The 21607-nt window shown below is 39.1% G+C and overlaps 2 protein-coding genes and 1 long non-coding RNA gene across 4 annotated transcripts; 1 reads left to right on the forward strand and 2 right to left on the reverse strand.

Annotated features, from left to right (window-relative positions):
* Positions 1-158: 158 nt before the first annotated feature.
* LOC110044454 (uncharacterized) lies at positions 159-4757 on the forward strand. The gene is made up of 3 exons (XM_089275625.1): positions 159-293; positions 1689-2169; positions 3288-4757. The coding sequence occupies exons 2-3, from the start codon at positions 1711-1713 to the stop codon at positions 4158-4160; spliced, it is 1332 nt and encodes a 443-aa protein (XP_089131751.1). The 5' UTR covers positions 159-293; positions 1689-1710; the 3' UTR covers positions 4161-4757.
* Positions 4758-5660: 903 nt separating this feature from the next.
* LOC110044452 (uncharacterized) lies at positions 5661-14282 on the reverse strand. The gene is made up of 3 exons (XM_089275619.1): positions 14052-14282; positions 11143-12276; positions 5661-8589 (listed from the first exon to the last, which is right to left on the reverse strand). Exons 1-3 carry the CDS (start codon positions 14065-14067, stop codon positions 8093-8095), a joined length of 1647 nt encoding a protein of 548 aa, XP_089131745.1. The 5' UTR covers positions 14068-14282; the 3' UTR covers positions 5661-8092.
* Positions 14283-18468: 4186 nt separating this feature from the next.
* LOC149101614 (uncharacterized) lies at positions 18469-20261 on the reverse strand. Of its 2 annotated transcripts, XR_016202825.1 has the most exons (4): positions 20085-20261; positions 19396-19449; positions 18845-18888; positions 18469-18675 (listed from the first exon to the last, which is right to left on the reverse strand). It is a non-coding gene; the product is annotated as an uncharacterized LOC149101614 (long non-coding RNA). The 2 variants fall into 2 exon arrangements; XR_016202824.1 differs by lacking the exon at positions 18845-18888.
* Between the last annotated feature and the right edge of the window lie 1346 nt (positions 20262-21607).

The raw sequence follows: 21607 nt of genomic DNA on the forward strand, positions 1-21607 counted from the left end.
CTACCTCTGGAAGTAGTCTACAATTTCCGAACGGATTTTCCGGAAAATTACTGTTCCATTTGACTTACAACCGAAATTTGCGAATATTTTTGCTAAATGGTAAGCACCCCCTAGGCCCTGGGAACCACAGGTTGTTCCTATTCAAACGCACATCATTTATGGGCTACCTGTGCTTTACTGAACTTTGGGATGGCTGTGAGGCCGACTCCATACGGTAGCTTCCCTTGTGTCGAATTCTCGCCCCGCAATCACATACAGCTACATTCCCCTTTGATTTAGGTATTTATAGTCAGGTAAGAGATTGTTTTTAATTCACAGTTTTCGAGTTTCAAAGAGAGGGGCTGTATAAGCAGACACAAGAATTACTTACGTTGCGTTTCAGTTCACGGCAGCGCAGTAAAGTAAGGACGTTTTTGAGCCACGGGCAAAGTCCCGGGCGAAAACCGGGAGTTGATGTTCTTTCAGTCCCTCTTTTTACGTTGAAAAACTCTCGTTTTAGCATTGATTACTTGACGTTGTTGATAAACTTTCTTTACTACGCACCAAAGAGGGGATTATTTGACTACCGATTGCAGTCAGTGACTCAAAAGGGCTGTTCGTCGTCGAATGCGTTTGTCTGACGCCAACGCTCTGAAATGTTGATCGTTCTGAGAGTAACAAGCAAGGTAAATTGCACCTTGACAATACAACACATCATGGCAACCTTACGAGTTACGCAATTTTCATGAAAACGTACAAGTAAAGCAGCAGCCATAACAAGTCGTTGTAGTTATGCTTAAAACTACCGAGAACAATTTAAGATCAAGGAAATTGAATTTTCCTTTTAGAAAATCGCCGTGCCCCTCTGTTACAAGGTTGAATGTACATGTATTAAGTTTCAAGTCGTATTATTTATGAAACTGTCGCGCTCTCTTAAGCGAGTGAATTTTTTCACGCGGCTGAACTTTAATAATGACATCTTTCCGGAAGTACTTTACATATTGCTTTGCGTAGTATCCTCCCACGTAGACACTCTCAATTTAGGGCTCGTCACGCAATATTTCCTCCTTCGGGAACGTTCGTCGCGCGCGTCGGGCAAGAAATTTGCTCGATGAACTCAAAGAACACTTGCGAGCCCAAGCTCTACCTGATCGAGTCATGACTGAAAATTGACGTCACTCTACCCGGACCACACTAGAATAGTTCTATCTTGTTTCTTTTGAACACCCTTTTTTCTCTCTTAAGCCCCCCCCCCCCCCCCCAAAAAAAGAAAAATTCAATTATTTTTGCTTGAAATTACATGTAGTATGTTACACACGTGCCCGAGCTGGGGGTACCCCCAGAAAAATAATTGGGTGGGGGTGTGCGGATCGCTTCCCAAAACCCTTATTTATAACTCTATTTATGACCAAAATCTGCGATTTTCCCTACCCTATTTATGACTTTAAAAAGTAGCTTCTTCTAAAAAACATACCGAGTTCAAGACTAGGAGTGCAGAAACAATACCCTATTGATGACCAAAATAGCCAAAATCGACACCCTATTTATGACCAAAATGGCTGAAAAACCATACCCTTTGGGACCACACATACCTGTATAGCCAATATAAAGGAGTACCTCTCACCCTGGACGCATGTGTTGCCAAGCTGAAGGTAAAGTTAATAATTCACCAGCAGGAGACGAAATCTTTATCTACTTTCTTAAAACAGAATTGTGGTGGAGACCTCCATAATGTTCCTGGCCACTTTACAGAAGTTCTTCTTTCTGCTTCTGCTGATCCAAGTCATTGTGACGAATTTTGCTCAGCACACCAAAGCCAATGTGCTCAAAGAATGTGTGAACTATACCACCTGTATTGAAACCTACGCAGATGTCTACAGTGCTTTGGCATCGCCGAAGAACTACTTCAACATTGCTCTGGCTCTGTACCCTGCAAAGAAGCCTTCATCTGTTCTTGTTCATGTCAATTTGCATACATTCAACCAAACGGGAAAATCCTCACCAGTTCCGTACACATGGAGCATGCCATGTCTATACGCTGCTTTCCCTGCCGAGGTTCTTGAGTTATTGTCTCTTGGTTCGATCCTAGTCACATCTCGAAAGCGAGAATTAAATATCACAATTGCACCGTTCTGTTCTAATGTCTCTGAAGATGACCGCTTTATAATGATCGACAGAGTACTGGCTGAGGTAAGCTATAAGTACCGTTAATTTATATCTCTACTTGAAGTTATAATTATTTTCAAGTCTTTTACGGTCAAATCATTACTGCGCCCTTCGATAACGATTTTTACAATAACTGTCTAATTTCTCGCGCGCTGATTGGCGTATTTTTATCATCAATAAGAGTACAGACGGACAAAATTTCAATTTATGCAAGCTTTCAAGTTCAACTTTCAGCTGTCAAACTGTCAACTTTTTAACCAATGAGATTTTATGGACTTTTTTAAGTAGCCAATCAAAAGGCGAGAAAAGCTATTGACGATGCTCGCGTCATTTTGAATAAAATTCACTTATCTTTGCGGCTCGTGGTCACACAGCCACTTTGACAATGTTATGACGCAATTTATCATAAAAAAGCTGACGTCAATTTGGTAAAGGGTCTAAAAGTACTCATAAGTGACCACGAATGACCACGAATGACCACGAGTGACCACGAATGACCACGAATGATCATGAATGATCACGACTGATCACGAGTGACCCCGAGTGTATGTTCGTCTTTCCATCTTTAACATTGTACCCATATTGTCCGTACTGATTGAAATGTCATTTTTTAACATTATATCTGCATTCCGGATGCTTATAAAGGAATAGTTGTTGCTTAGATTTGCAATTATGATATATTTGTTAAGATGTCACTCAAATTGGACCCAGTCATGAGATTTGACCCTACCCCGTTAATACGGCCAAATTTTTATGGCCCGTTGGTGACCGTATTAACGGGGTTCTACTGTACACACATAGCCAGAAAGAGTCTTATCAAAGAATAGTTGTTTTAAATAGATCTGCAGTTATGATAAATTTGTTAAGACGTCACTTTGGACCCAGTCATGAGATATGACCCTACACCGTTAATACAGCCACCCCGTTAATAGGGCCAAATTTTTTTATGGTCCGTTAGTGACCGTATTACGGAGTTCTTCTGTAAATACATAGCCAGAAAGATTCTGGCTTCCGTTCACAGGAGACCCCCCCCAATGACAGGTCACCGCGAAATTGTCAGATTAGAGTTCCTTCTCCACTCTGTCGAATTTCTTTCAAAGATTTAACGGACATTAATTTTTAGAGCTTTGGTTTTTTGACAGCTTCAAGATCTGGCCGTGAGTCCAAAAATAGAGGATCCAACGCTGAACACAGCTGAGTGTGTAATACAGGGTCATGAGCCAGACATATCTGCTACAGGACGCAGCGCTTACATCAGAACAATCTTATGGTGCTCGTTTACTTTTACAGCCCTGTTTGGCCCACTGACAGCCTTAATTATTTTTATAGGCTTTGACATAGCTAGAAACGATAAAACACAACACAGAGAGAAAAAACAAAATTTATGTAAGGCTGTGAAATGTACTTCATACATTTTATTAGCCGTAGAGATTGTACTTCTAATTGCGATCATTGTATGTTCAGCGCAAGGGAACGCTCCTTCTGATACTTACGTAATCGTAGGGTTAATAACTGTTGAAGGCGTAGTAATGGGACCAGCTTTAAGAAAGAAATACTTTCGGTTCTTGCCACAAAATGAACTTCTGGGAAAAGTTGTTATTTTTCTGTGGACCAACCTGACTTTGTATTATTTTTGCTGGCTTGTAATCGGAATTATGGTTAACCCGTTATGGGGTTTTACTGTTCTACTTGTAATTTGCGTTGTTATTGCTGCCACTGTCTTTGTAGTCTACCAATATATTTCTTTTTACGATCCCCAGTCGAGCTGTAAACGTAACCTAGCTGTTTGCGGAGCAAGTTTGTGTTCCATATTTTCACTTGTTGCTGTAATGCTATTAGCAGGACAGTCATTTTTTGGAAGAGAAACTGCAAATGATGCAGTAAAGACAACCCTTTTATACGTTACTACTGCATTTGTGTCCTGGATGCTGGCTAAAATTAGGGAACGGGATAAAGCAGACAAATCCGAAAAGGCAACCCAGGTAACGGGAGAGGAAAATACCCCTCTAACTTGAGTTACGTAAATGATCAAAGGATCTATTCCCATTCCAGTCTACATCGCTTGATCAAAACACTGAAAAAAATAGAACAAAGTGTAAATTGTAGTCTGCGGCTTGGGAGAAATATACTGTTGAATTTTCCGCAACTTTCTCTCGAGTTTGTGCGTTATTTTGTTTCTTTACTATTGACAATGTCTCAAACATTTTTATTCGGTATCACAATAAGATAGTAGTAACATGGATCTGGGAGCTCAACTGGCTCACAAGGCAGAAGTTTAACCTGGATTTCAATAGCAGCATCTCTGGATGGGATACTAGTGCGATGGCAGATAACCTCACGTGGCCCAGCGACCAATAGTTGGATATAATAGATTATTATATATTATGGTAGATTACGTAATAATATGTTTTCTTTTTTTTTATATCCTTTGGTTTTCTCGGAGATACTAGCACATACGTGCTACTCTTCAATCCCAGCTTAAGTAGAGTTTACTACTAATGCTACTGCGACTGAGCTAACCCTTCGGTAAACGCGTCTCCATGAATCGGAGTCAAGGTACTACATGTAAGCTAAGAGCACTTAAAAACCTAATAAAAATAACTTTAATCGCACCTTTGTATGTAAATCCCTCATTCAAATTGTTGGGAAACGATACAGGTCGACTTATTTGGTGGGTCAATGTTAAACATTTCTTCCTCTGGGTGCGAAAACACTACGATATAGAATAGCGCAAAACACGTAAGCCGTTACAATCACGTGGGTACAAAACCGCCACAGAAAACGATTCAATCCTCGCCATGGGGTTGCTAATCCGTTACCTTGTGGAAAGGGAGGGTAGGGGCCCATCGCAATAGGCGAACAGAATCTGTTGGGCTCTCCAAAAAATCACAACAAATGTTTAGTCTTTTCCACTAAACATCAACAAATTTTTTTGCAAAACCACAAAGTCTCCTTTTGACATTGAACATCTTTCACTAGAAATTGAACGCTTCCTGTAAGTAGCAAATTAATTGACAGATCTGCCAATTTGACACGCAAAAAAGTTTGTCCTGCTCTGTGGAAGGATGATGGCTAACAAAATTTGGTAGGAGTAAAATACACAAGTGCGCGCACGTGTTAAATGGATTTGTTCACAGACACTTTTGCAAAATAAACAGAAATTCACCTTGTGCACATGAATCCTAAGGCAATGTATAAAAACGCCAAGACCATCCCAACTGCTGCAGCAGTGACGCCATCGACTACAATCGAACATTTGCTTTTGGGTTAGTCTGGTCAAGTCGCAGAACATGGGAACACCAACGTTATAAACCAACCGTCTATTTTCATTTTTGGACTCCCCAAATTGGAGCATGATTGGCTAAGGGCAACACTTCGCGCTAAGACCGCTTTAATGGCTAGAAAACGCCACTCGATTACTACGCTCAAAAAATGAACGTCGGTCTATCCACAAAGGAACGCGCAATTATTTTGGAAGGTAAATTAGCTGCTGCAGAAGTAAAAACAAGCTTACGGACTTGAAATCTGTCATTTTAATTGCATTAAACATCTGTTACAACAGTTGTTCTCTCGGAGCACAACTTAGGAATACAAAAATACACCCAGGCACCTACACTTCATGCTTAACTGAGGCTAGAGATATCTAGGTAGAAAATTAATGGCATACAGGATATTTAAGGGAAACTTACCGGTCAGTGTCAAACGCAGACTGCGGACTGCAGACAGCCAACCTGGGGTGAAATGGAGACTGAGGGTAAAATGCAGACTGCAGACTTTTCAACTGAATCCCTAGAATCATGATACCATTTCCATCATTGAGCCAACCGTAAACAGGCTAACAGGAGCGTTATTCAGGCTAACCTGAGTGATGTTCAGGTTAACCTGAGTAATATCCAGGCTAACCAGAGTGCAGACTTAACTCCGACAGACCTGAGTAACTCTGCTTAAGGTTAGCACTCGATAATTGAAACATCGCGATATATAATTTAACCGTCTACGCCCCGTCCGCAGTCTGCGTTTCACAGTGATCAGAAGAATAAATGGAATATGGGATATTTAGATCACGTAAAACGGGAAATTCAGGAGGAAAATCTTTAATCTTCGGAATTTTTTCATTTGGAATTGACAAGATACGCGATATTTAGGCCAAACATTAACGGGATGTGAGATACTCAGACACTTCTAATGGAACCTCTTGGATTATTTTAAAAAAGCTAACACCTGGAGTTTTAAGACCAACTGCTGAGGTATTTTACATATCTGATAGATACTCCTTGAGTTTTAAAGTGAAGTGAAAATTAAAGTGGATTAAAAATTATATATCTAGGTAGCAGCATATCTAGTTGACTCTGCTCCCTTATTACACGAAACAGACCCCCATTATATAAAAACCCATTCAGCATAAAATTTAAAATTAAATAGGTTTTTCTTTGTAAAATCAGGTCAATTTAGTTCACTCAAAAAGCAGACATTGTATGAGTAGCACAAGTGAATAAATGAAAGGTCATATATTTGAAGTGCAATTAATCATTGCATCGCAGATCAATCATAACTCCATTGTCTGAGTAGAATGCACTTTACGACTAATAAAACACTGCACATACCCGACCCCAGTTGTTCAAAGAGTAGATAGTGCTATATATCCACCGGTTAAATCACTATCCAGTCGATAAGTGTTGGCAAAACAACCTACTTTATCTACTGGGCAGCAACTTATCAGGTGGAAAGCGTTATTCAACCTTTAACAATTGGAGCACGCTTTATAGAGTTGCCTGTCTATTGTTGGATTATACAAATTCCAATACTTAATTTTCAATAGGATCCTCTATTTCAAAATGACCTCATCAAGTAGAACACACAGTGTAATATCAACTATTTATTAACCGAGAGTAAGGTCCTTACGGGAAAATCTCAGACCGAGACCTTGCTGTATTGACCGAACGATAGCGAGGTCAATACAGCAATGCCGAGGTATGAGATTTTCCCGTAAAGACCGAACATTCGAGGTTAATAAGTAGTTTATTATATGGCTTTTTGCTTGGTTTTTGTAGGCCCGTAATCAGCCCGTGGGCATTACGGGAGAATAATGCCCTAGTAGTAGCCAATCAGAGCGCGCGTCATATCGGCTACAAACGTAAGTCATATAATAAACACTTAGAATACACAAAGCGAACTAGAGTACACTTATTTCAAAAACCCACAAACAGTTTCTATTCAGGGGTTTAAAAAACCCCAGCCTGTTCCACGGTCTTGGTCAGTGGGGACGATCGAAAAAGAGGGTGGGCGACGAGCGGGATTAACGACGAGTGAGATCCGGGAGAGAAAAGGAGAGGGTAGGACCTCTCCTTTTTCTCTACCAGACCCTGCTCGTCGCCTGCCCGCTTTTTCTATCGTCCCCACTGACCGAGAGCGTGGAACAGGCTAAAAAACCCCTGAATAAAATAAGGACCTAAACAGCATGATTTGCCATTAAACACCAGATGTATAGGAGCCTATTCAGACTGAGCTATAAAAATGTAGGTTCTCATACAAGCCTGTTAACTGTATTCACAAGTATTGTCATTTTCACTGGATGGATGTTAGCCAAACGTCAGCATAAACGGTGTTAGCTACACTATAAAACATTAACTGTACATGAAGCACAGTCTTGTTATCGTCCTACGTGCAGAAGCTGTATTTTTCTTTCTTTTTTTAAAATTTCAACTAAATCTTCGCCTGTATAGATCTCTATATCATAAAACAAAAAAATAGTTTCACCATGCTTCAAGTCTTTTTTTAAACACCCATTTGTAAAAACAAAGCATGGTTATGGCTTTGTAATTTGTAAATAATTGCTGCAGCTAGAGTCTACAGAACACATATTTTTTGTGTGTGTCCTGTGAAAATTTACATATACCCATGCGTTCGAAAGCTAAAAAATAAACACATTTAGGTCTAGTTCACTTGGTTATTTTTCATTAACCCAGTCTTCAAGAACCTTAACTACATCCATTCTCTCAAGATCCTTCCCCTTCAAGATTTCAATCAGTTTCCCAACTGTAGCCTCAAGTTTCTTTGACCATGTTTTCAGAATTTCATCTGTAGGGTTTTTCAACTGCCCTATAAAGTTTGTCTCATCTTTGTCTAGTCCAACCTTCTCTGCGAGCATCCTGAAGTCATCAAATTTCACATCTCTTTTGACATTCAACATCATGCAGATTCTTCCATGCACACTCAGCGGTATCCCTTTAATGCTAGTTGAAAGCCGAGCATTTACTTGACTGCCATTCTGATTCCCTCCCGCATCCACCATATCATCTGCCATCTTTTCTCTGCTCTCGCTGGTAGAATTTCTTTCTGATAAGCTTGCATCTTTCATTCTACTCTGGATGTTTTCTACAGCCTCTTCATAGTTTAGAGTTTGTGCACAAGACTTAGAGGTAACATCATGTCCCCCTGAGTCCCCTTGAAAAGAGAACAAAAATGAAGATTAAAACTACCCAATCTGAATTAAATAAAATTACAAGTTTAGTTCTACATTTTCTTGTACAAGGGGCTAACCCACCAAACATTTAATTTATCCAGTAATGGCATACATGTACAAAACTTTTGAGCATGGTTTCTTGTAAGTCCAGTACTTTGTCTGATTCCTGTGACAAGTAGAGCTGAGGCCAGGACTATCCCTGAATGGGACACTAGTCTATCACAGGTTTATACTTGCCAGCAACTTGCCTGCTTGACCCAACAATCTATGAAAATATGCTGGGACACATTATATTAATGATAAACAAATTTTAGGTAATGTATGGAGAGAAGTGCATAGAGAGAAGCGTTATGAGAGTGAACTATCTTGTCAAAGTACATTATACAGTGACCACAGCAAGTCCTGAAGTCAGGCTGTTAGATCTCCAACACATTGACAATTAAGGCCACCCTGCTGTGCAAATATATACATCTATGTAGAAATGCATGGATACCAGAAATGATATGAGGCTGCTATTTTTTGAAGATGAAGCATCCAAATTACCCAGACCTACTGCTTGCTTTTAAATGCAAGTTAAATGGTATATACCATAACTTGTATGCAGAGGGGCTGCATGGCAGCTTTTGTGTAGGGTGGTCTGGGGACATCCTTCTCCCTACCTCCCCCACAAAAAAACACAAAATTATATTAATTTTCAAAACCTAATCATCTCCTAACACCATTTAAGAACTATGAAACACTCTGAGACACAATTTTATCCCAATTTGAAAAAAACTAAACTTTTAATAAAATCCTAATTAATAAACTAAAAAAAAAATCAATTTAATAAAACTAAACTGAAGACTTGTTTATTTGATCTATTTAATTTAAAGCCACATCAGTCACATAAAATACACGTACTTAACCTTGCATAGTGCAAAAAGTTGAGACCCCTACCCTCTTGTTTTCTCCTAAACCCTGTGATGCAACATTAATTACATATGTTCAGCTTGCTGTTCATTTTAGGGATGAATAAAAAATACCCAATGCATGTTCCTTGAAAAATTTGAAATCGGTTGTAGGAACACAGGTACACAAGCGTGCAAAGAGAGTTGTGTCTGATAGCCTAGGGCTGGTCAATTTATCAGTCAGACTACTGGATTATATCCTTTGCTTGCCCAAATGGCAAGTCAAGTTTTTTGGGAAAATTTAATTTAAGGAATCCAAGTTACAGAAGTTGTGAAAGTCAGAGTGAAATTAATCTATCAATAGTGCAAGATGGAGGTTGGGGGTGAGGTTAGCAAGCGAAGCGAGCGAGAAGAATAGAGAGACTGTAGACATCTTTGGAAAAAAGTGGACTTCTTAGGCTACTTCCCCTGTTATCGCCTTGTTACTGACAGCTCTGCTTCTTGACCAATTAAATTTTGGCGGTAAATTGCTTGTTTAATTGATTACAAGTACCAGTTAACCAACAACGACATGTACGTGCATTCTGGTGAGCATGTCATCTCTGACAACTTCTTCATCTCCCCCCCCCCCCCCCCCAAAAAAAAAAACAGCTAAAAGGGGGAGAAAGCCAAAATCAAGTGGTCCTTCCGATTTTTGTAGAATATGCACTTATTCTTTTGCTATTCGCTTGGGGATCTTGGCCAGACATCTTACATATCTGTGGGAAATTTATTCCAAAGGTGTTACATGGTGTGGCACTTGTCAACTACAATGAGCAGAGAATCTCTGTTCTATAACATGTTTTAAAATGTTGCATACAAAATCTCTTCAGCTGTTTTCCGAAAACAAGCTTGTATTTCGCTTCTCCAATCAGCAGAAGCAGTTGTCCTTAGTTGACAAAAACGATGTAAGGAATCCTAAGCTCTTCCATCTCTTCTATTTGATCTTTTATGATGCTTTTGAGTGGCAAAACAATGAGAACAACAATATTCACACCATTTGCATTTCTTTTGCTGTTGCGCAGAGTTGATACATCAGACTTTCTTCAAAGCTGGTCAGCAAAATTGCAACAATGTCTTTTGACTGAAGAAGATGAACAGCAGCCTCTTTCTGTTCACCTTTGAGTGAAGAAATGTTGAAATTTCTCTTAACAGTATTCTATTTTAAAAATAACCGTTTCAATACAAATCATGGCATGTGTCAGTGATGACACTAATTATTGTTGCAAGCCGCAACAACAGTCTGGACCCAATCATGATCAGCCATTGTCAAGGTGATGACACTATTGTTGCCTTTCAACCAATGGGAATTTTTTGTTTCTGGAGAAACAGTGAATTCACTTTTTCCAAAGATGTCTACAGTCTCTCTATATATGTCAGTCCCCACCCCTACCCAGTCAAGTCTTCTGTTTTGCACTGGCGTCCAGATCTCTTGTGATTCTATCTGCATGTTCAATGATTGAATAAAAACAGAGGGCTGTGAACAGTCTACACTGCCAAAATATATCTATCGACATGTGAAATTCCTGACACCACCTACAATATTACAGTTGGTATTGACAACCTTACCATCAGGTCTTACACATTGAACTCAGAACATGTACATACCACACTCTTGTGGGATTATCCTGAACAATTCCTCCATCAGTTTGTCACACTGATCCTTCCAACTGAACCGCTGCATGTATGCTTCTCTCAGTTTCACAGCTTCTGCATGGCGGATTTCTGAGGTCTTTGCTCTGATCTGCTTTATCCTGTCAGCCCACACCTTAGGGTCATCAGAAGCCACAACACTGCTATTTCCAAGTGGTATATTCTTAAGGACAATACCAAGTCCGCTGTATTCACTTATGAGAACAGGTAAGTTTGCTGAAATAGCAAGAAGACCACTGATTCCAAAACCTTCATTTCTTGATGGCTTAATAGCAAGATCTGCTTCACAGAGCATTTTGCGCCAATCGTCATGGCTATCAGACACTCTTACAGTGAGTTGACGAGAGTCAAGGCCCTCACCGAGTAAGGCCTTTCTTACCTCTTCTGGATTGTCGCAGGGCTTCACATTAACTGTAAGGTGATAAGATGCTGATGGTGTATTCAGTAACTTGATTGCTTTAGCTGCAATGTCACATCCTTTGAGTTTAAAATATTTTGATGAGCCACTCAACAAAACATGAAATGTACTCAAATCTCCATACAACTGACGAACACCACTTAGGTCTTCAAAAACACCCGGTGTTAAGTCAAAGACATGCTTTTCAGAGAAACGCAGAGCACGTTTGCAAGTGTCTGCAACTTTTGGACCAACTGCAATTATAAAATCAGCCTTTTCACACAATGTCTGAAGTCTAGGTTGTCCTTCACAAAGTTCTTCCCAATGACTGTCTGTGTGTACAACCTGCACCCACTTACATTTCTTGGCTTCCTTTATACTTTGCGCCTGCCGCCCAAGGTCTTCCCCATGAGCATGAATCAATAGAATGTCAATTTCAAGACTATCGGGGGGGAAAGAGAGCAGCTCTGGTGATGAAAATCCTGTGTGATCCTTTGCATCAACAAGCTCAATATTTAAACTCCTGGCATGTTCTCTCTGTTGATCGGTGTTTTTAGGTACAAATCCTGTCACCTTCAATCTGGTATTCCTGCCCAATTCAATTACCAGTTGCCCATTCACAGTTCTGTTCCAACCCTCATTATCTGAGGCCAGAGTTATACTCAATTTGGTTTCATTTCTTGACTTTGAACCTGCAACATTCATAAATAAAATATACAGAAAATTAAACATGCTACACTGTACTTTAAATCATTCTAATTTGGAAGTGCACTCCTAAAGTATACCTTTGTTAGCTACTGTAATATCTCATTAAGACAAAATGTTCAAACTATTTCAATAATTTCTAGGTATCAGAGGCCAGAGACAGATGGCTTATCAGCGCTCACACTAATGTTTGGTTTCTGAAGTAAGAAGAGGAGGGTATTGTCACCCCTGTTGCATGGCATGCTAGCCTAATGGAGGGTACCCATTCATACTTCTTTAAGAGTCACTGAAAAAGAAATTAAAGTTCCCTGTCTAAGAACTCAACTCAACGACTTGGAAAGCATGCATGCCTTTAAGCCTGGAATGCTTGAGTCCAACACAGTGATTGTTAGGCCCCCACGATACACATGTACATTCAGGCTCCAGTTCGTAAATGGAAACCGAAGTCAAACACGCAGTCAGACTCAATACGTGCAAAAGTATTTATATATATACTGCATGCACTGTCACGTCGAACACCAATGACAACGAAACTCTTATTATTCTAATGTACTCTATAACCTTTATTTGTATTTATTGATAATGGAGTCAAGATGACTTTGAAACTTCGTAGTTTTATTCTTTTAATATTCATCATCAAATGTATTTCGAAATGTTCTCTTATTTAAATTTATGGTGTCAAATTTATGTTGTATCAGGGCTCCATTTAAATTGAATGCCCTAGAATAATTATTGATTTAAATAATTGTACCAACAAGATATACAACAGATAAAATTAGATAATTAATAAATAATTTGTATAGCTCCAGTTTTACACCTCTTCTTCTGATGTTTAGTGAAAAGTATTCCTATATGACTGGTAATGAAACTACCATTATGTTTTTGGATTGAACCATTTTTAACCGAGAAATTCACAATTATGGGAACGTGCCTATACTTTCTCTGTCATAGCATTCCCATACATGCTCTGTAATTTACATGTAACAAATGATTTTTTTCTACTATAGCTTGAGTGTTAGAGCTACAGATCTGAAATATAGCAGACATCATCTCTGTATCAATAAGCTTCTCAATATTCAAACACTGAATTTATGTTGGGTTCAGAGACCGTTGCGTTGGCGTCACTTTGATTTGTATTAAGGTCGACTACTGGTCAAGGTTTACAATTGACCGGCAGTCCGACACTTCTGCACAATTTAAAGAATTAAAGGAACTGATCATAGCCATGAGTTTGTGACAACATGACAAGCAACAGCTTATTAAGCACTAAGAGTAGCAAGAAAGAATCAGTTAAAACCAGAGATAGCATAGCAGTGTGCCTTTGTTAACAAAATGACGGCTGCTTCTTGGCGTTTTCAAAGTGTCTGTAAAGAAGATTTACATGTAGGTAAAGTTTTGAGCGACTAGTAAATTTATACCAAAAAAATTAGATTGAGATTAAGATTTCTATGCGTGATAGTTTAGTTAACTCGGGCTGTGCCCTCATCAACTATCATGCGATAGAAATCTCGAGCTCATAATCTAATTGTTAAATAGGAAATTTGGGTTCGTAGTCGAACTAGAACAAATCGAATTCGAATCCAAACTCAGGTATCAAATGGCAGCCATTTTTAACGTGAAAAACTCTGGAGAGGTTTCCACATCAAATTACAAGCTGCTTGCATTTTTCAAAACAGTTAAACTTCTTTAACATAAGCTTATCTTGTTTCCGAGCATCAAACCCGCCTTCTGTTGGCTGGTTTCGCTGTTTAAGCTTACTCACCTCTGACTGTCGCCATGCGAGTTGTGATCCATTCAACCCACGTATGAAACAACAATTTCACATCCCTTGTAAACTGTAGCAAAGAGCATCGTCATCTGAAAGAAAGTTAACCTGTGAACACGCTCTCTGTTTAATAGCTCTGGTCGCTTCATGACCAGCAATTTAGGAGCCTGTTCATATGCTCGATTTCCGCCGCTCTCTCGTGTCTGGTCTGCGTCCAGGAGAAGAGCGCGGGCTCCTTTCCCGAACAGCGGCTGGTGATTGAACCTAAGGACTCGGTCGGCTGCAGGAGGGTTGTGCCTAAATCCTACCGCTCAGAAGGACAACCGAGGAGTACTAGGAACGAGTTTCCGAGTCGAGCAGTTTTCGGAAATTGTCGGCTATTCCAATATGGCGGACTATACCAATCATATAAATATGCGAATTGCCAGTGGTAAAACTATGTTGATCAACAAGACAAGTACGTTTTTATTCACCTGACAAGTTAAGAATAATGTGTAGAGAGTAAAGCAGTGAGTTGTTCGGCAAATGCTGTATATTTCTTTGGATCTCTTCCCGTCTAGTTCGTAAACCGTAAATTTGTACGCCAGCTAACACACTGTAGACGTCTTTGACTTATGATAGGCACAAACGTTTTTAAATACGTCGTTCCTTCAGGACGAATTTATTTATTGATTTGGCGGATCCCCGAATTCAAACTTCCTTTGCCTTGTCCCTCTGGCCGGTAGGATCTTGGAAATACTACCGTCCAGAGGGACAGGTTATGTACAAGGTACTTGGACTGAAGTGCATGCACAGTTTAATTTGTACAATAGTTTGATACATTGCTCTTAAGTTTTATACTAGACTAGAATCACTCTACAGTTGAATCTTTTCAGTTTTCTGTGATCTTGTCCCTCTAGCCAGTAGGATCTTGGAAATACTACCGTCCAGAGGGACAGGTTATGTACAAGGTACTTGGACTTAAGTGCATGCACATTTTTATTTGTAGAATAGTTTGATACATTGCTCTTTAGCCTTACACTACGCTAGATTATCACTCTACAGTAACATTTCAGTTTTTTGTGATCTTGTCCCTCTGGCCGGTAGGATCTTGAAAATACTACCGGCCATAGGGACAGCTTGTGTACAAGATAATTGGACTTAAGTTCTTGCACAGTTTCATTTGTACAATAGTTTGATACATTGCTCTTAAGTTTTATACTAGACTAGAATCACTCTACAGTTGAATCTTTTCAGTTTTCTGTGATCTTGTCCCTCTAGCCAGTAGGATCTTGAAAATACTACCGGCCAGAGGGACAGCTGCTTGTGTATAAGGTAATTGGAGTCAAGTCCATGCACAGTTTTATTTGTACAAATTAGCTTGATACATTGCTCTTTAGTCTTACACTACTCTAGAATCACTCTTCAGTAATATTTTCAGTTTTCTGTGATCTTGTCCCTCTGGCCAGTAGGATCTTGAAAATACTACTAGCCAGGGGGACAGCTTGTGTATAAGGTAATTGGACTTAAGTCCATGCTCAGTTTTATTTGTAGAATAGTTTGATAGATTGGTCTTTAGTCTTACACTACACTAGATTATCTCTCTATAGTAACATTTTCAGTTTTCTGTGATCTTGTCCCTCTGGCCGGTAGGATCTTGAAAATACTACCGGCCAGAGGGACAGCTTGTGTACAAGATAATTGGACTTAAGTTCTTGCACAGTTTCATTTGTACAATAGTTTGATACATTGCTCTTAAGTTTTATACTAGACTAGAATCACTCTACAGTTGAATCTTTTCAGTTTTCTGTGATCTTGTCCCTCTAGCCGGTAGGATCTTGAAAATACTACCGGCCAGAGGGACAGCTGCTTGTGTATAAGGTTAAATTGGACTGAAGTGCATGCACAGTTTTATCTGTACAATAGCTTGATACATTGCTTTTTAGTCTTACACTACACGAGAATCACTCTACAGTAATATTTTCAGTTTTCTGTGATCTTGTCCCTCTAGCCAATAGGATCTTGAAAATACTACCAGCCAGAGGGACAGCTGCTTGTGTATAAGGTAATTGGAGTCAAGTCCATGCACAGTTTTATTTGTACAGATTAGCTTGATACATTGCTCTTTAGTCTTACACTACTCTAGAATCACTCTTCAGTAATATTTTCAGTTTTCTGTGATCTTGTCCCTCTAGCTGGTAGGATCTTGAAAATACTACCATCCAGAAGGACAGCTTGTGTATAAGGTAATTGGACTTAAGCCCATGCTCAGTTTTATTTGTAGAATGGGTTGATTGATTGCTTAGTCTTACACTACACTACAATCACTCTGCAGTAATATTTTCAGTTTTCTGTGATCTTGTCCCTCTGGCTGGTAGGATCTTGAAAATACTACCGGCCAGAGGGGCAGCTTGTGTATAAGGTAATTGGACTGAAGTTCATGGTGTCTGTAAAAGTCTATTCATGCTCTGTTGCCATTGCAATAATTCTCAATCAATGAACATGACAATATCAGTGTGGAATCTTAAGTTGAACGATGGATCTAGAGTGTTTATTTAGTGAGGGAAACTGATATATATATGTGTACAACTGATTAAGGAAGTATGGAGATGAATCCTTTTCAGGCAAAATTAATATTTTACTATTGATGAGAACTTTTGAGTTCTTTTGAATGTACATTCCTTTAGTTTGGTAGCATTTGCTGTGAGATCTGCATTTGCATCACTTCATGGAGAGAGGGAATGTCATACTGGAAAATGAGACACAGAGAATTTCTGCAAGAAAGTGTTATGAATAGGAGATGTGTAGTTGGTATCCATGTAGTTTGGTTTAAATTGATTTTCCATTACTTTGTCATGCAATGAGAAGTGTTGATACTTGCTTTTGATTCAAAGTACCCAGTTGAAATTAGGAGTTTGTCCCCTGCTGAGATGCTCTGGAAACTAAACATAGATAATACCAATGAATTTAAAATATATCACCAGCACAAGTGATCAGTTCAGGTAAAGATGAACACTTTGATTTGAATTAACTCAAGCCAAGCTGATTATTTAAAGAGACATGGTAATTGATAGAATATGGTATTTGCACAGCTTACCATACAGACAAAGACGCCACAATCATAATCATTCTTTTGCTTAGGTGTATCCTATGTATAGGGATTCAATTAAAATGTGTAAAAAAATGTTCAGTCAAAAGAGCCCGAGCTTGTGTGGACTAAGTGCAGACAAAGAGCCTGGCACATTTATATTACCATAAATCTAACTAACTGGCATATATCTAACGGACGCCATCGCTGCCATGTTGGATGACCATTAATAAAAGAATTAGCTTAGTTCATTGTTCTTGTCATCCAACATGGCCGCCAGAGTCTTTGTCACTTGAATTTTCTGCCTATTTCGTGCCAATTTCATCACGTGCAATTTACATTGTCTGAGACTAGTTACTGGGGGTGGGAGATCATTAACTCTGTTACCTACACCATAAGGACCCCTATAAGCTTTCTAATGCAACTGTAGCTCTATCTGTTCCATTTATAATTGTTTTGTGTGCTGACTAAAAAATTTAATCGCATTCAATTAAGCTGTTGTTTAACAATTTTTTTTTTTTGGGGGGGGGGGGGGAGGGGGGCGAAAGGGGGTCAGAACCTTCCAGTTCTCCTGCTTCCCATACCTTTATCTCTTGACTCCCGCCCTCCTCCATTTTGCCCTGTCCCCTGTAAATAAGAACACTCAAAACACATACTTATCATTTAGCTGCACAATCTTTTGGACTTTCTTTTCCTTTTTTCCTTTGTTTTCAGCCTTGCTCCTCTAGCTCTTCACGTCTTTTGACAGTTTAAATGACAACATTTTATGACCTATGATATAACCACTGTAAAAGGGTTTCCAATTTTACCAGAAGTTGGCGTCAGTTTTTCAATCCAAGGGCAGATTTAATTTTTCCTTCAGTCCAGAACTCTCAAGATAAGCTAAATGTAAGTCAAAAAACATTTGATGATTCCCTCCTTCGTAGAACTCCCACTTCCCACCCTTTCCTCTCCTGCCTCCTGCCCCCTATTCTTCTGGGGCTCCCGCCCCCCTGCCTGCCCCCCTCCCCCAATTTTACTCATGGGTGCACAAATATGCAAACTGAGCATACTATTCAATCTGCTTAATTTTTAGGGTAACCGGGGTTACACTTATTAACTATTTACACTTATTTACACTTGTTACTTAGAAAGCCTCATTTTAGAAGTGACTTTGCGGGATACAGGCTTAATAAATATGAAGGAAATATACTAGAAATTTTGCAATGAGAGTGGCTTTGTGAGTATGTCAGGTCAGTGTCCTTTAAGCAACACGTTTTGGTTAAAGGATTTCTTTAAACCTATTTTGTTTAAAGGTAAACACCATTCACAAAAAAAGACAATAGAAGGACATTTTCGTTTCTTTAATTAGTGTTTATTCCATAAACAGATAGTCTTACAATGCTAAGGAACAGTATCTAACTCTTTAAGTTTAACAATCCTCCTGAAGAAATTCCTCTATCCTTACACAGAGTATGTAAGTCACAAAATAATATATTAAATATTGATGTACACAACTTGAGCCCACTGGACATGTCAGAAATGTGTCCTAGTACTGCCTGGCACTCTGTTTCACTTGGAGTGAATGCAAAATAAGTTTTATTAAGGCATTGAAATCAAGTGTCTGATAACCTTCATATAAATGGGAATCCTCAATATTCTAGCCTGCTTTACGACTTAAGCAATAAGAGCAATTATCAAACTATTGTACAATAAAACTGTGCATGGACTTGACTCCAATTACCTTACACACAAGCTGTCCATCTGTCTGGTAGTATTTTCAAGATCCTACCAGCCAGAGAGACAAGATCACAGAAAACTGAAAATATTTAACTGTAGAGTCATTCTAGTGTGGTATAAAACTAAAGAACAATGTTTCAAACTATTCTACAAATAAAACTGCGCATGCACTTCAATCCAATTACCTTATACACAAGCTGTCCCTCTGGCTGGTAGTATTTTCAAGATCCTACCGGCCAGAGGGACAAGATCAGAGAAAACTGAAGATATGACTGTAGAGTGATAATCTAGTGTAGTGTAAGACTGAAGAGCAATGTATCAAACTATTCTACAAAATTAATAAAACTGTGCATGGACTTGAGTCCAATTACCTTATACACAAGCAGTTGTCCCTCTGGCCGGTAGTATTTTCAAGATCCTACCGGCTAGAGGGACAAGATCGCAGAAAACTAAAAATATTACTGTAGAGTGATTCTAGTGTAGTGTAAGACTAAAGAGCAATGTATCAAGCTAATTTGTACAAATAAAACTGTGCATGGACTTGACTCCAATTACCTTATACACAAGCAGCTGTCCCTCTGGCCGGTAGTATTTTCAAGATCCTATTGGCTAGAGGGACAAGATCACAGAAAACTGAAAATATTACTGTAGAGTGATTCTCGTGTAGTGTAAGACTAAAAAGCAATGTATCAAGCTATTGTACAAATAAAACTGTGCATGCACTTCAGTCCAATTTAACCTTATACACAAGCAGCTGTCCCTCTGGCCGGTAGTATTTTCAAGATCCTACCGGCTAGAGGGACAAGATCACAGAAAACTGAAAAGATTCAACTGTAGAGTGATTCTAGTCTAGTATAAAACTTAAGAGCAATGTATCAAACTATTGTACAAATTAAACTGTGCATGCACTTCAGTCCAAGTACCTTATACATAAGCTGTCCCTCTGGACGGTAGTATTTCCAAGATCCTACCGGCCAGAGGGACAAGGCAAAGGAAGTTTGAATTCGGGGATCCGCTGAATCAATAAAAAAATTCGTCCTGAAGGAACGACGTATTTAAAAACGTTTGTGCCTATTATAAGTCAAAGACGTCTACAGTGTAATGTGTTAGCCGGCGTCCAAATTTACGGTTTACGAACTAGACGGGAATCTTTAGATCCAAAGAAATATACAGCATTTGCTGAACAACTCACTGCTTTACTCTCTACACATTATTCTTAACTTGTCGGGTGAATAAAAACGTACTTGTCTTGTTGATCAACATAGTTTTACCACTGGCAATTCACATATTTATGTGATTGGTATAGTCCGCCATATTGGAATGGCCGACAATTTCCGAAAACTGCTCGACTCGGAAACTCGCTCCTAGTACTCCTCGGTTGTCCTTCTGAGCGGTAGGATTTAGGCACAACCCTGCAGGAGGGAGAGGTCAACTTCGCTTGCGTTGCCATGCGATTGCGCGCCCGATGATCTTGGCCATTATGACGTCACTCGTGAGCCGGCTCGTGAAGTTTCAATGGCCGCTAAAGAATGACACAAGACAAGTTTTTCATCCGATGATTACTCAAAGAATTTGAAAGAAAGCGGTAAACAGACCACAGGAATAAGATAACCTGTTAAAATTGTGTCCAAAAATACTTTGGTGTTCAAAAACTAGAAGTCAGAAGGCACAAAAACATGCAAAATTTTGAGATCGCTCAATTAAAAACGGGATTGAAAAGGAGCTTTGCACTCGTTACTTGGGCGATATCTGGAGAACCCAACAATGAACAACACGAACACAAAAACATGATCTTGATATGGTTTAAAACGTTCGAACAGTGATGAAAACGAATCATTTAACATGTGCATAAAAATGATCAGTGGGTTTAAACCCATTATTTTGTAGACGATAGCGTGGAGGACTCGCTGATCGATACTCGAAACCCTCGAAATATGAGAAAATGCTCCCTTGCAAAGGCATTTGAACTATCAAGTTATATGCTGGGTTGGAAAGTAAATAATGTACCAAAGAATTATTTTTCTGCGCTAAATTATCCACAAAACCGTCAAAGATAACATTTTATTCTGCGAGGCCAACCAGCTCCGAGCAGACGTGTGGATATTTTAGATGGTAAAATGATGTAAAATCACTCTACAGGAGACCTAGATGAAACGGATGATATTCAGAATAACACGGACCAGACCTCTAGCCAGAAAGGTGCTTCATTTCATGTCAAAATATTCGTGAGATATGAGATCGGAGCATGATCTGTTTCCTCAGGCGTCCGCATGCAGTGCAAAGCTGTTTCTTCTTCTGAACTTCTGACAAGAGAGGTATCCTAAACTGGTGCTTTGGGTTCTATTTATTTTTCATTTCTCAGTATAGACTGTGTAGACTGTAAAAGACAACTGCGTAGGATGTCATATAGAAAAACCTAAAAAATACAGAATCTGGTTCCAAGCAGCAAGTGAATTAAAGAGGAAAGGATATATGAACAGGGATACTTCCTATGCTAAGTCATTAGCAATAAGAGTTAACTTAACAAGGAGCAACTCGTTAAGCCAAAATGACTTTTTGCCAAAACAAAGAGTTCAGTAGAAGGTTATGACAAAGCTAGAAAGATCAATATCAGGTGATCTCTTATTATAACCAAACCCCTTGTTTTCTAATAGTATCTGTCTTGACAAACTGTAATAGCTTTACTACTTCTAAGTTTGAAATGATAATCAATTCTTTTCTTTATACTTTATGCTTTTAATTTTCGTCATAAATCTTATGTGAACAA

The sequence above is a fragment of the Orbicella faveolata genome, unplaced genomic scaffold, assembly GCF_042242905.1.
Source record: "Orbicella faveolata isolate gen_17 unplaced genomic scaffold, um_ofav_v1 contig_37, whole genome shotgun sequence".
Lineage (NCBI taxonomy): Eukaryota > Metazoa > Cnidaria > Anthozoa > Scleractinia > Merulinidae > Orbicella > Orbicella faveolata.

Bases quoted from the DNA above. Each gene is read 5' to 3' on its own strand.
- LOC110044452 (XM_089275619.1), bottom strand. The intron at 8,590-11,142 runs GTATGTACATGT...TCTCTTTTCAAG, and splicing joins GATAATCCCACAAGAGTGTG to GGGACTCAGGGGGACATGAT.
- LOC110044454 (XM_089275625.1), top strand. From the start codon at position 1,711: ATGTTCCTGGCCACTTTACAGAAGTTCTTCTTTCTGCTTCTGCTGATC. The intron at 2,170-3,287 runs GTAAGCTATAAG...GTTTTTTGACAG, and splicing joins TCGACAGAGTACTGGCTGAG to CTTCAAGATCTGGCCGTGAG.